We start from the raw sequence: 12101 nt of genomic DNA, 5'->3' as shown, positions 1-12101 counted from the left end.
TCTGGCGGGCCGGATTTGGCCCGCGGGCCTTGTGTTTGACACCCGTGAGTTAGAACATGTTATAAACCTGGGTGTGGTATATTAGGTTGACTCTGTCTAAATTATGCCCAAAAAAGTCAACATCACACAGGCGACACGGAAAAGGTATGAAAAAGTCAACATGTTTTAAATTTTTTCCAGTATTAACACCAGAGGATGTGGACCCCCAATTAATGTCCCCCTTTCCTTTGGGTGGCTTTTTGCTCACCATGGGCCTTATTCTAGTTCACTCTTTCTGACAAAATCCTTCTTAGATGGACAAAACCATGTGCACTGCAGGGGGGCAGATGTAAAATGTGCAGAGAGAATTTGATTTGGGTGAGTTATTTTGTTTCTGTGCAGGGTAAATACTGGCTGCTTTATTTTTACACTGCAATACAGCTCTCACTTTGAATTATAACCCCACCCAAATCTAATTCTCTCTTCACAAGTAACATCTGCCCCACCTGCAGTGCACATGGTTTTGTCCATCTAAGAAGGATTTTGTCAGAAAGAGTGAATCAGAATAAGGCCCCATGTCCCAGCCCAGGTGTCAAGCTCTGCACACGGTATCGTTCCCAATCATCCACCGCAATGGTAAAGTAAGAAAATGTCCCCAAAATCCATGTCAACCTTTTCATGTATCAACCAAAGTCATGTTGACCTTTTATGGTGTTGACTTACTGAATGTTGTTAAAGTCATTGTCTATCAGCAAACGGATACCAATAAACCCGGCATTCTGCCCCCATAGTAGTAGGGTGCCGGACGGGGTCCCGACAGTCGGGATCCCCACTGTTAAAACACGGACGGCCGGGTTCCCGACGGCTATTTTCCCTCGTGGGGGTCCACGACCCCCATAGAGGGAGAATAGAATAGGTGGCGAGCGTAGCTCGCCACCGTGCCCGCAGCGTGGCGAGCGCAGCGAGCTCGCAAGGGGCTTTGTTGCGCTGGCCACGCTGTCTGACGCCAGGCAGTCAGGATCCCGACGTCGGGATAATGACTGTCGGGATCCCGACTGTCGGTGACTCATACCACACCCATAGTAGTATTGTTTTGTTAGTCTGTATTGTGTGGTTATTCAGACCATTTGTCAGCGCCCTGCGATCAGGTGATATGCCCATTGCAAGGCTGCAAAAAGCCTGCGCAAATATCACAGCCCTGCAATTAGCAGCTAATCAACGCACAAGCAGCTCACCATTCAATGATTCCCCCAGTCTGTTCGTAGTCCAGGACCTGCAAGGTGGCTGCAATACAATCAGGATAATCGGGGCAAAGCAGACGTCACATGACTTCCCATCAGACACCTGGCCAAGCCTGCATATCCCTGACACTCCCAGATAACAGCCGCTCACCATGTAATGATTCCCAGTGTGCACAGTCTGTGCGTAGCCCAGGACTTACTCAGTGGCTGCGATAGAATCATGCTGATGGAGGCCGAAGCGGATGTCACATGACTTCCCCTCACACACCTGGCCACACCTGCATTTTTCCTGTCACTCCCAGATAACAGCCTGTTACCACCCACAAACGCCGGCTTCCTGTCTTTAAACTTGTACATGGCCAGCAATTAAAAAATAAGCTGGATTTTATTGCAGGACGGCCTTTCGCATATGTACTGTACTACAATCCATGCGAGGGTGATTGATAATCGTCCGCCTTGTTAAATCGCAGGACTGCAATCGGGTCTGAATAACCCCTGTATTTTAATGGCGGCTGCGGAGAATGCATGTGGCCAAGGACCCCTACATATGTATATTCTCCAGCTGGCCTGTGTTTCTTTTCCCCAAGCACTTACAGAAGCACGTGCAAAATAAACCTCATTGTGGGCCTTATTTTGGTTCACTCTTTCTGACAAAATCCTTCTTAGATGGACAAAACCATATGCACTGCAGGGGGGGGGGGGGGGGGGGCAGATGTAACATGTGCAGAGAGAATTAGATTTGGGTGAGTAATTTTGTTTCTGTGCAGGGAAAATACTGACTGCTTTAATTTTACACTGCAATATAGATCTCACTTTGAAGTTAAACCCCACCCAAATCTAATTCTCTCGGCACAAGTAACACCTGCCTCACCCGCAGTGCACATGGTTTTGTCCATCTAAGAAGGATTTTGTCAGAAAGAATGAACCAAAATAAGGCCCAGTGTTCTGTGTCTAGAAACATTGTCGTTCGTATTTGTGTTATTGTGTATTACACTGTGAGTCCCTTTTAAACGCCACCTCGTGATTCATCTCCGCGTGCGCACATATAACTGCACTAATCTCTGTGGTAGGGAGTCACCCACCTTACACCAATGCCCTGCTGTGTTTCCCCATTCTTCTCAATGGCTTATTCATTTCAGTTGTTCTCTACATGCAAAGTGCTCTGACCGCATGAATGGGACTGGTTATTTGTATTCCCTCCCTCCTCAGTCTTGGGGGGGTATTCAGTGTGGGGGTCACGGCAGTCGTGCTTGCTCGACCGCCGTGACCCAGTCCCGTTCTTGATCAGGATTCAATGTCCCCCCTGCAGCGGGGCGAGAAGGGGGCATGGCTGTGAGTTGCGGCCAGGAAGAGGCGAGCTGCAGCCGGCAGCTTGTCACTTCCCGGCCGTTCTCGGCAGAACAAGCCCGACAGCTTGTGATGTTGGGCTCGTTCTGCCGAGATACCCTGCTCAATGCTGTCGGGGAAGACAGCATTGAATAGGGCCCGGCGGGCATCGCACTGATGCGGCCCAGGTGGGGAATCGGCCCCCTCAGCGTGGCAGACTGCTACAGAGAAGCCAAAGTTTGGCACAAACCATAGCAATATAGTATAATGTGTATAGTAAAATAATCTATATATGTAATAATATTATTCTGATTATTTTGACATTGATAATTACCACAAGGGGAAGAAGAAAACCCAACCACGTTCTATCGCCCCAGTGTGCAATTAATGACTGGAGTTGATTGTGTTAATAGAGTTGTTGATCATTTTCTGCTAATTGCCCTTTCTCCTGCGCCAGAACACGGCGTACTCTTCCCATAAGAAGTGTACAGAGTGTAACCACATGCTGGCCTTGGCCTTGTCTGACAAGAGCCGAGCGGCGATGTCTGTACGCCCGTGTGTACATAGCCGCTTAGTGCGTAATATACGTAGCCATAGATTTCTGCCTGTACTATGGGTTTGCTGCTGACTTAGTGATAGAACCTCGTCCATCCTCTGTGCATTATATATCAGATAGCCTTTGCCACATATATACCTCTGCACATTGTAATATGTATGTAACTCTAACGCACTGCATTGGCAGTGGGCGCCTGTAACTAAGTGCCAATACTGATGATTCAGCCTCATGCAGTTCGGGTTTTCTGTATAGACTTTATTTTGTGTTCTTAATTAACCCAGCGCTGATGGAAATGTATCCGTTAGTGTTATTGGGCTTCAGACGAGATTCACAGCAGGACATATTTCATCCCTTTTGGATCAATACCTGGAGAGGTGATTAGAAGGAACAGATGGCTGCTCTGCGGCTCCTGTAATTAACTTGTCCTCGTTATGTCTGTGGAAGTTGTGTCACTCTCATCTCTCTTATGTTACAGCCAATTTGACTGGACATGCAGAGAAAGTTGGGATTGAGAACTTTGAGCTGCTGAAGGTGCTGGGCACAGGAGGTAAGGCCTTCGCTATGTATCGCTTTATAAATTTTTGGGGGGTGTCAAGTTGTTTTTGGGAAGCGATAAGCAATGTGTCGGACAAGGGGGGGGGGGGGGGGGGGCTGACAGGTCCCACAGCAGGGACGAAGAGAGTAGAAGTTGCACAGCAGAGGGAAAAGAAAACAATATCCCAGTATCTCTATCCTGCTTTTGGCCTTTTGAACAATCTTCCTTTGTTTTGCCGCTTTCCATCCCAGCAGACATTAGATGCCCCGTCTCGGGTTGCTGACGCTGGGAGATAATTCTGCCAGAGAACCGGATTGTGTTCTTTGTTTTTCATGGGTGGACAGAATGAGAGGAGAGCAGGACAGAGATGTGCCACCTGCATTGGGGGGGATAGAAGTGAGACCCCAGGAAGTGTGGATGCTGGATGTAAATGATGATGATATATTTCTATTTCGTCCATCCTGGTGACAGAGCTCAACCGTGGGATGTAGGCGGGTCCACAGGAGCAAGGCACCTATGCTGACTTCTTTGAGAGGCAGGCTCCTCCCTTCTGCATCCTAGCATTCCTCAGTTTGTTTTAGGTGCCCACTGGCGTGGGTGCTGTGCTGACTGCAGCCATTTTGAGTAGAGTAGCTAGGTGTTTGTTATTTTATTAATATTCACTAGTTAGTGCAGGTGTCCAGTGTGTTACTTCTACTAGAAGTTCACACACACTGACAGCGCAGCAGAGGCTGACAGAAGCACGTCCTGTCAGCTCTCTGTGTGCAGAGAGACACAACGGCGATTCAATCTCTGTTACAGAGAGGTTTCCTGGTCCCTGGGGGCGTCCTGAACCGGCTCCCTGCTCGGGAGGGGAGGGGGGGGGGGTGTTGTGGGGATGCCTGCCCTGGGGAGGTCTATGATTGCCTTAGCACAGGCTTTGAATAGGCAGAGAGATGACTTAGAAGAATCTCCTAGGCCTTTTTCCTCCTCCTCCGACTCCGACAGCGTTCATGTAACAATTTGCAAGGCTCCTGAGGTAATTTTCCCTAGGCACCCCCTTATCTACACCTCCCCTGCTGAATTAGATTTGGAGGTTGAGGTGTGTGTCCCGAGGACACCTTTTGAGACCAGAGGGAAGAAAGTCTCCTGTCCCTGGCATTGAGAATTTGATTCTAGCAGTTAAGCAGGCTTTTGAATATCTCAGATAGGATAAAAGTGCCAGTGCAGAGTATTTAAGAGACTGTGCAGGGATACAGATACCTTCCCCTCGGATGAGGGCATGAAAGCTTTACTTGGGGAAGGATGGAAGACGTCTGATAAAAGGTGTCTCATGCCCCGATAGGTTTGCAAACATGTATTCTGTGCCAGAGGAGCACTAAAAATTGGGGGGAAAAGACAATCTGGTGGAGGCGCCTGTGGCCAGGTTGTCTAATTCACTGCTTTCCCTTTACAGGGGGGTGCTGCTTTTAAGGACCCAGCATCGGCTTGGGTTTCTAAGGCCATGATAAAGTGGGCCGGCGCCTGGTGTACTCAGCTTCAGTCTGACACAGAAGCTTTTGCTTTGACTGAAATGTTAAAGTGAGCTGTGGAGTACGTTTGTGTAGCTGGGGAAGAAGGCGCCAAGATGGCGTCAAGGGGTGCCAGCTAAATCTGTGACAGCCAGGAGAGCTCTCGGGCTTAAAGCTTGGGAAGCTGACAGTAAATCCATGAAGTCTCTAGAGGCTCGTGCCTTTTTAGAGAGAAATTCTTTTTGGATTGGAACTCTATTCCACTATTATACAGGCCACAGGGGGAAAGAGCTATTTTCTTCCCGACACGTCTAATGGGCCCTACACACATAGCGATGTGTGTAGGGCGACCTAGCTATGCTAGATCGGGCTGTGCTGCGCCGCTATCGCATAGCACACAGAGCTGACAGCCCACACACAGAGCGAGCTGTCAGCTCTGTGTGCTGAGCGAGCTGACAGCGCCAGTGTTCTCCGGTGAGAGAACACTGGCGATGCCGATATTGATGGACACTGCTCATCAATATCGGCCAGCGGCAGCGATGCGCGGGTACGCGCATTCCTGTCGATATAGCCCCCCCACACACACACCGATGTAGGGGCATTTTCTAAGCGACTTTGCAAAACTAAGCAAAGTCGCTTAGAAAATGCCTTAATATCGGCATGTGTGTAGGCCGTATAAGCCTCCAGTGTCTAGGTTGGAGCTTTTAGGCCGTCCTTTTGCACCTCCTTTAAAGGGGGTGTGTCCAATAGAGGACATACAGGTAGAGGAAAGTTTCCTTCTAGCATAGGAAAGGCTCCCTGATCACATTTCGGGACCTTTGCAAAAGTCCTCAGCATGACTGGGCGGAGACTCCCCTTTTTGGAGTCAGAGTGGGGGGTCGCCTCCTGCAGTTTAGGGATAGATGGAATCAACTGGGGTGTTCCCGAAAATAGTTTTCTTTCTACACCCCTATGGCGGAAAGCCCTCTTGGTGGCGGCATGTCGCTTCTCAAGAAGGGTGTGGTGAACCTGTTGTCTCAGGAGGAAAGAAAGAAGGGATTCTATTATTTTCTTAGTCCCCAAACCAGATGGTTCTTTCAGACCCATTCTAAATCTGAAGTCTTTAAGGCTACATATGTGGGTAGACCACTTCAAGATTGAATCTCTGAGGTCGGTGCTCTTAAGCATAGAATCTGGAGAATTTCTAGCGTCAGTGGACATCCAGGACTTATGTACATGTGCCTAATAGATAAGGAACATCAATCTTTACGGTGTTTCGCAATAGGAGAAACTCATCTGCAATTTCAGGCTCTGCCTTTCAGGTTAGCCACCGCTCCGAGAGTTTTCACAAAAGTGATGGCTGTCATGGCAGCAGCTCTCAGGCTAAAAGGGATTGTGATTATTCCTTACTGGGGTGACCTCTTGTTTAAAGGCCGAATCGGTAGAAAAAACTGCAGGAACATCTAGTGATGGCAGATTGCAGTTTCTCGGAGATCACGGGTGGATGTTGAATCTTCCGAAGTCTCATCTAACACCCACTCAGAAACTTCAGTCGTTGGATGTGAGCTTGGACACACATCTTCGTGTGTTCCTTACAGAGTCTAAGGCAATAGACCTTCACTGGTTGGTGTGGTCGATTCTCCAATCGCCGAATCCAACAATTTGGTAGAGTTTAAAACTGTTGGGCAAAATGGTAGCAACTTTCGAGACTCTCCAGTTGGCGAGGTTTCAATCAAGGTCCTTTCCGTTAAACATTCTGGCTTGTTGGTCTGGGAACCCGGAAACCGTGAAACAGGAAACACTGTTGCTGTCTCAGGAGACAAGGTGCTCATTGATCTGGTGGACGGATCTGGAGTCTCTGCAAATGGGGCGTTCCCTTTGCTCGTGGGATTGGCTGGCCGTCACGACCGATGGGGGTGGGGGGGTAGGGGGGCAGGCGGTGATCCTGCACCTCAGATTGCAAGGTCTGTGGTCCAAAGAAAAATACAGTAAGACAATGCCACAACCGTGGCTTACTTAAACCATCAGGGCAGTACTCGCAGCAGGATGGTTATGCAGGATGTCTCACGGATATTCAGTGGGCAGAGGTGAACATTCCAAATTTGTTAGCGGTGTTCATTCCGGGGATCCGGAATGTGGAAGCGGGCTTTCTCAACAGGGCAGATCTGCTGGAAGGAGAGTGGAAGTTACACAGAAGTCTTTCAGGAAATAATGACTCTTTGGGGGCTCCCAGGGATACACTTGATAGCGTCCAGACACTATTGTCAGGTTCCCAGGTTCTGCTCGCGGACCAGGGATCCGACTGCATGGGCAGTAGTTGTCATGACCATTCCATGGTGTTTAACCCTCGCCTATGGTCTCCCTCCATTTTCTATGATTGCTCGGATCCTCAAGTAGAGTGAGGACACAGGCGGTGCTAGTCATATTGTTTGCTCCGGATTGGCCCAGGAGGTCGTGGTATTCAGCCATACTGAGGTTTTCAACGGACTCCTGGCGTCTTCCTCTTTACCTAGACTTACTCAATCAAGGACCGTTTCTACACCTGGACCTAGCTTGTCTTAATTTGACGGCCTGGCTTTTGAAACCTCTTTATTAAGGAAGAAAGGTTTCTCAGATGCTGTTATCCAAACCATGCTTAGGGCTCGCAAGGACCTTTTTCTGGTATGGTCGGTTTTATTAAAACCTACGTTTTGAGTCTTAATTATCTTTTTGTTAGCCAGGGCTTCGGCTAGGCGAGTTTCAGAATTGGGGGACTTGTCTTGCAAGTCTCCATCTCTGGTTTTTCATGATGATAGGGCTGTTCTCAGAACAGTACCGAAGTTTCTACCGAAGGTAGTATCAAAATTCCATTTAAACCAGTAGATTGTGCTCCCGGTGTTTTGTCCTCCAGAGGAGGCAAGAGATAGGGACAAGTTAAAAAAAATTTGGACATAGTTCGCGCTCTGCGCACTTATGTGGACAGTGTAAAGGATTTTTGCAAAAACTGATTTGCTATTGGTACTATAGGACGTACATAAGAGAAGGTGGCATGCTTCCAAGCAGGTCTTTGCTACATGGTTAAGGTCGGCAATTGCCTTTGCTTACACTATGGTAGGCAGACCGTTTCCCACAGGATTAATGCCCATACCACTAGGTTAGTGGCTTCTTCTTGGGCTGTGCGTCATGGGACCACAGTGGAGAATTAATGCAGGGCTGCCACCTGGTCATCTGTTTTTCATACCTTTACCAAATTCTACAGGTTCCATGAGTTCGCATCGGAGGACGCTTCATTTAGGCGAGCAGTGATGAGAACTGCGGACCTGAGCGTACCCTCCCAAAGGACCGGCTCTTGAATGTCCCAAGGTTGAGCTGTGTCACCAGGATGGATGAAAGAGAAAAGGGGATTTTTGTAAAACTTACCATTCGAATCCCTTTCTCTGTGTCCATTCTAGTAACACAGTGATCCCGCCCTTATGCTCAGTAAGTTTATACCATTCATGTAATATGATGTATTATTATGTTATTATTTAATATGGTCAGGCGTTGTACTGAGTAATGTATCCTTGTGTGCTTTAGAAGTTGAACTGAGGAATGCTTGGATGCAGAAGGGAGGAGCCTGCCTCTCAAAGAAATCAGCATAGGTGCCTTGTTGAGCTGTGTCACCAGGATGGACTCAGAGAAAGGGATTTGAACGCTAAGTTCTTACAAAAATCCCCTTATTGGTAAACTGTGACCTATTTACTGCACTCTTGCCAGGCCTCAGACCTTTGATGTACGTGGGTGTACATGCCCAGCATTTACCTGTATATGGAAATGGTGGGATTCGAATATATTTCACCATTGTTTCCATTCTTCCATTAAGTAACAGATATTCCTGGGCACGATGTCCGCAGTTGTCACCTGTGCTGCTAGAATACAGGACCACATGGCCAGTAACAAATTCATATAACTTTATGGCATAACCTACCAGGTGCAACCGAGGCACTGGGAGGTGGAGCAAGTTGTCTTACACAGCCTAACCCCGCCCACAGCGTACCATGGGCACTAGGCTGCGACTAACCACATAAAATTGGCACACACTATAGAATTGCGTACCTTTTTATACAAAAAATTCTGCATTCTCCACATGAGGGCCGAGTAAGACTGGATAATGCACAGTATATAATGTAACAAGGTAGATGCAGGTCTGTGCATGCAGCCAGAATGTGTCTGGTCCCACCCGGCTGACCTGGCTTTGTCTATCTGCACTCGTTGCACCTCAGCGGAGGGGTAGAGGCATCTGCAGGCACAAGGTGCAGAATGTATAGCACAGGAATAGGTGTGTCACTGCTTGACCCTGTGGGGAAATTCCTGCTTCATGTGTCAGCAGACCTGAGTTCTGGGCACATCTGTGCATCTGCCTGCAGCTTCATCCTCTCTACGCTGCTTCCCACCGATTTGTGCTGGGAATACAAACCCTACGATGGCTCTAGGGTATTGTCAGCTCATTGGTTGTATTTCTCCCCGCAGACCTATTACCTGTATTGGTTGGAGTAGTCTACTGCAGGTAATGGTATGGACATGTGCTGAGCTAGACTACTGCGACCAACTATTACAAGTAATAGAGGGAAGTCCGACCAATGAGATGGCTCTACTGCAGACCATTGTACAGACAGATACTGTGCTAGACTACTGCAACCAACCATTACAGGTAATAGAGGGGAAGCCGACCAATGAGATGCCTATACTACAGACCATTGTACGGACACATGTTGCGCTAGACTACTGCGACCGACTGTTACAGTTGACACAAGCAAAAAGTTGACCTGACAGTGGTTGACGCATAAAAAGGTCAACCTGAGTTTTTATACCATCTACAGTAAAGTGTGCCGGCACTGCCGGGGTCCACATGCTCAGGACTTGACATTGGCGTTTGTTGATGTTTTGATTGTGTCGACCTTGTGTAAGTTGGCCTTTTGTCATTGTTGACCTAGACACCTGTCTGCTCCATACGCAGGTCAACGAGGGGAATAGGTTGACATTACAATGGTCAACATAAAAATGGTTGACATAATTTGGGGGGGGTTTCAAGGCCACATCTTATATATTCCATATTATGGGACCACCATCAGTACATGCAGGGAATCCTTGGGGCACAGGTTACTCTTCCCAGTAGATGCCGACGTGGAAAATAAATCAGCACTGTCAGTCTTTCCTCTAATCTATAATTCAGATACGGAAAATTTTATTGGAATTAGATGATTTTAGGGAAGAAATATTCATTACCGGATATTTGTCTCCATGCCGAGATTGTCAGCCTGTAATTACTATGAGGGAGGAAAGTGGGGGTCTGACAAATGTGCTTTGGATAGTTGTCAGAGAACCACCCAGCTGGAAGACAGATGAGCAAAAGAACCAACCAGAAAGATGATTTCTTCTAGATGGCGACCTTTACTCTCCCGAGCAATAAGCTGCATTTAATGAGACTGTGTCTCAGAATGCTGTAGTGAGACGTCTTCTCTGCATTTTATAGAGCAGGCGTTATGTAATTACTGTTACTTTTATGTCTCCATAACATGATACAGTGAGAGATTACAGCTTCTGTCTTCCTATGTGTCTCCCTAGCCTATGGCAAAGTGTTCCTGGTGCGGAAGATCAGCGGCCATGATGCCGGGAAGCTGTATGCAATGAAAGTCCTGAAGAAGGCCACGATCGTGCAGAAGGCGAAGACGGCAGAGCACACGCGGACGGAGCGCCAGGTGCTGGAACATATAAGACAATCGCCGTTCCTCGTGACTCTCCATTATGCTTTCCAGACAGACACCAAGCTCCATCTGATCCTGGGTGAGAGAGCGCTCGTGTGAAGAGCGTAATACGTCCTGGGGGTTTGTGTCATGTCCGCCAGTGCTGGTCAGTGTACTATGTCCTGGGATTTGTGTCATGTCTGCCAGCACTGGTCAGCATAATACATCCTGTTGGTTTGTGTCCTGTCCGGCAGTGCTGGTCAGTGCAATACGTCCTGGGGGTTATGTCATGTGCGCCAGTGCTGGTCAGCGTAATACGTCCTGGGAGTTATGTCATATCCGCCAGCGCTAGTCAGCTTCATGTCTTACATTGTGTAAACTTCTGAGGGGATAACCGGCAGCTGCAATGTGTGTAGTCCTGTGTTGTGCTACATTGGTGCCCGTCAAAATGAGGATGCAGCCTCCTCCCAAGTCCTAGTAAAGTTGCAAATAATTACATTTAATGGGGATGATTCAGGTGTCAGGTGGGAATTTAGCGACATGCCCAGGAGTCCATACCAGCGACAGTCACCATTGCTCACTAAAATGCACAGCATTGTCCACGCAATGCAACTTCTCTCATGCCAAGCGATTGGAGCAGTACAATAATTTGGCGCCAAGCCCCAAAGCCATACTCCATGCGGGAATAAATTTAATAGCCCACAGCATTTTATGGGCCACATAATGCACTCTGCGTTTGTTTCCTACTAGCCTATTAAATGTCAGCTGGATGGGTGTCATTCAACAGGTTGAGTAGACTGTAGTGCAGCTTAGGACTGTGAGGCCCAGAGGACTCCACCAGTAGAGAGTGAAAGGTATCTGATTGGGGACGATTCTTTTTAAAATAAATATTTCATTATTATTATTTCATTTCTTCAAATCCCCCTCTACCCTTATCACTTCCCACTTTTGGTGGAGTCGCCGTTTAAGGTCAACCCTGCAATCAGAGCGGGCGATGGTTGGTGCAGGACATACCAGCAAGACTTCTGTAACGCTTGGCCCATTGGTTTTACCCAAGTGCTGAGTCAACCAGAGAAAAGTACAGTAAGTTCAATCATTTCTATTATAGTAAGAGAGAATGAGGACTGTCCTGCTGGAGCAGGATTTAGTGATCTGGCGTCGGTAACTTGTGCTGAGCAGCCTGGACACCGCTATGCAGAAGTAATTACTAAACATTAAATCTTAGCAACTGCCAAAGTATCTCTTTATTTTCTGCCCCCTGACACAAGCACTGAGACGGGACAGAGATATATG

The 12101-nt window shown here is 47.9% G+C and overlaps 1 protein-coding gene across 2 annotated transcripts in view; it reads left to right on the top strand.

Annotated features, from left to right (window-relative positions):
* Positions 1-12101, top strand: part of RPS6KA5 (ribosomal protein S6 kinase A5) — a 49024-nt gene that overhangs the window by 10393 nt on the left and 26530 nt on the right. Inside the window, exons 2-3 of one of the 2 annotated variants that reach the window (XM_083167161.1) lie at positions 3578-3649; positions 10690-10908. In XM_083167161.1, the coding sequence (XP_083023287.1) occupies positions 3578-3649; positions 10690-10908 (291 nt within the window). Of the gene's footprint in view, positions 1-3577; positions 3650-10689; positions 10909-11870; positions 11892-12101 lie in introns of those variants that run through there. The other variant, XM_083167162.1, reaches the window with a different exon arrangement.

This window comes from Crinia signifera, chromosome 12 (genome assembly GCF_055691185.1).
Source record: "Crinia signifera chromosome 12, ASM5569118v1, whole genome shotgun sequence".
NCBI classification, from domain to species: domain Eukaryota; kingdom Metazoa; phylum Chordata; class Amphibia; order Anura; family Myobatrachidae; genus Crinia; species Crinia signifera.
This window is presented reverse-complemented; position numbering and strand designations above follow the sequence as displayed.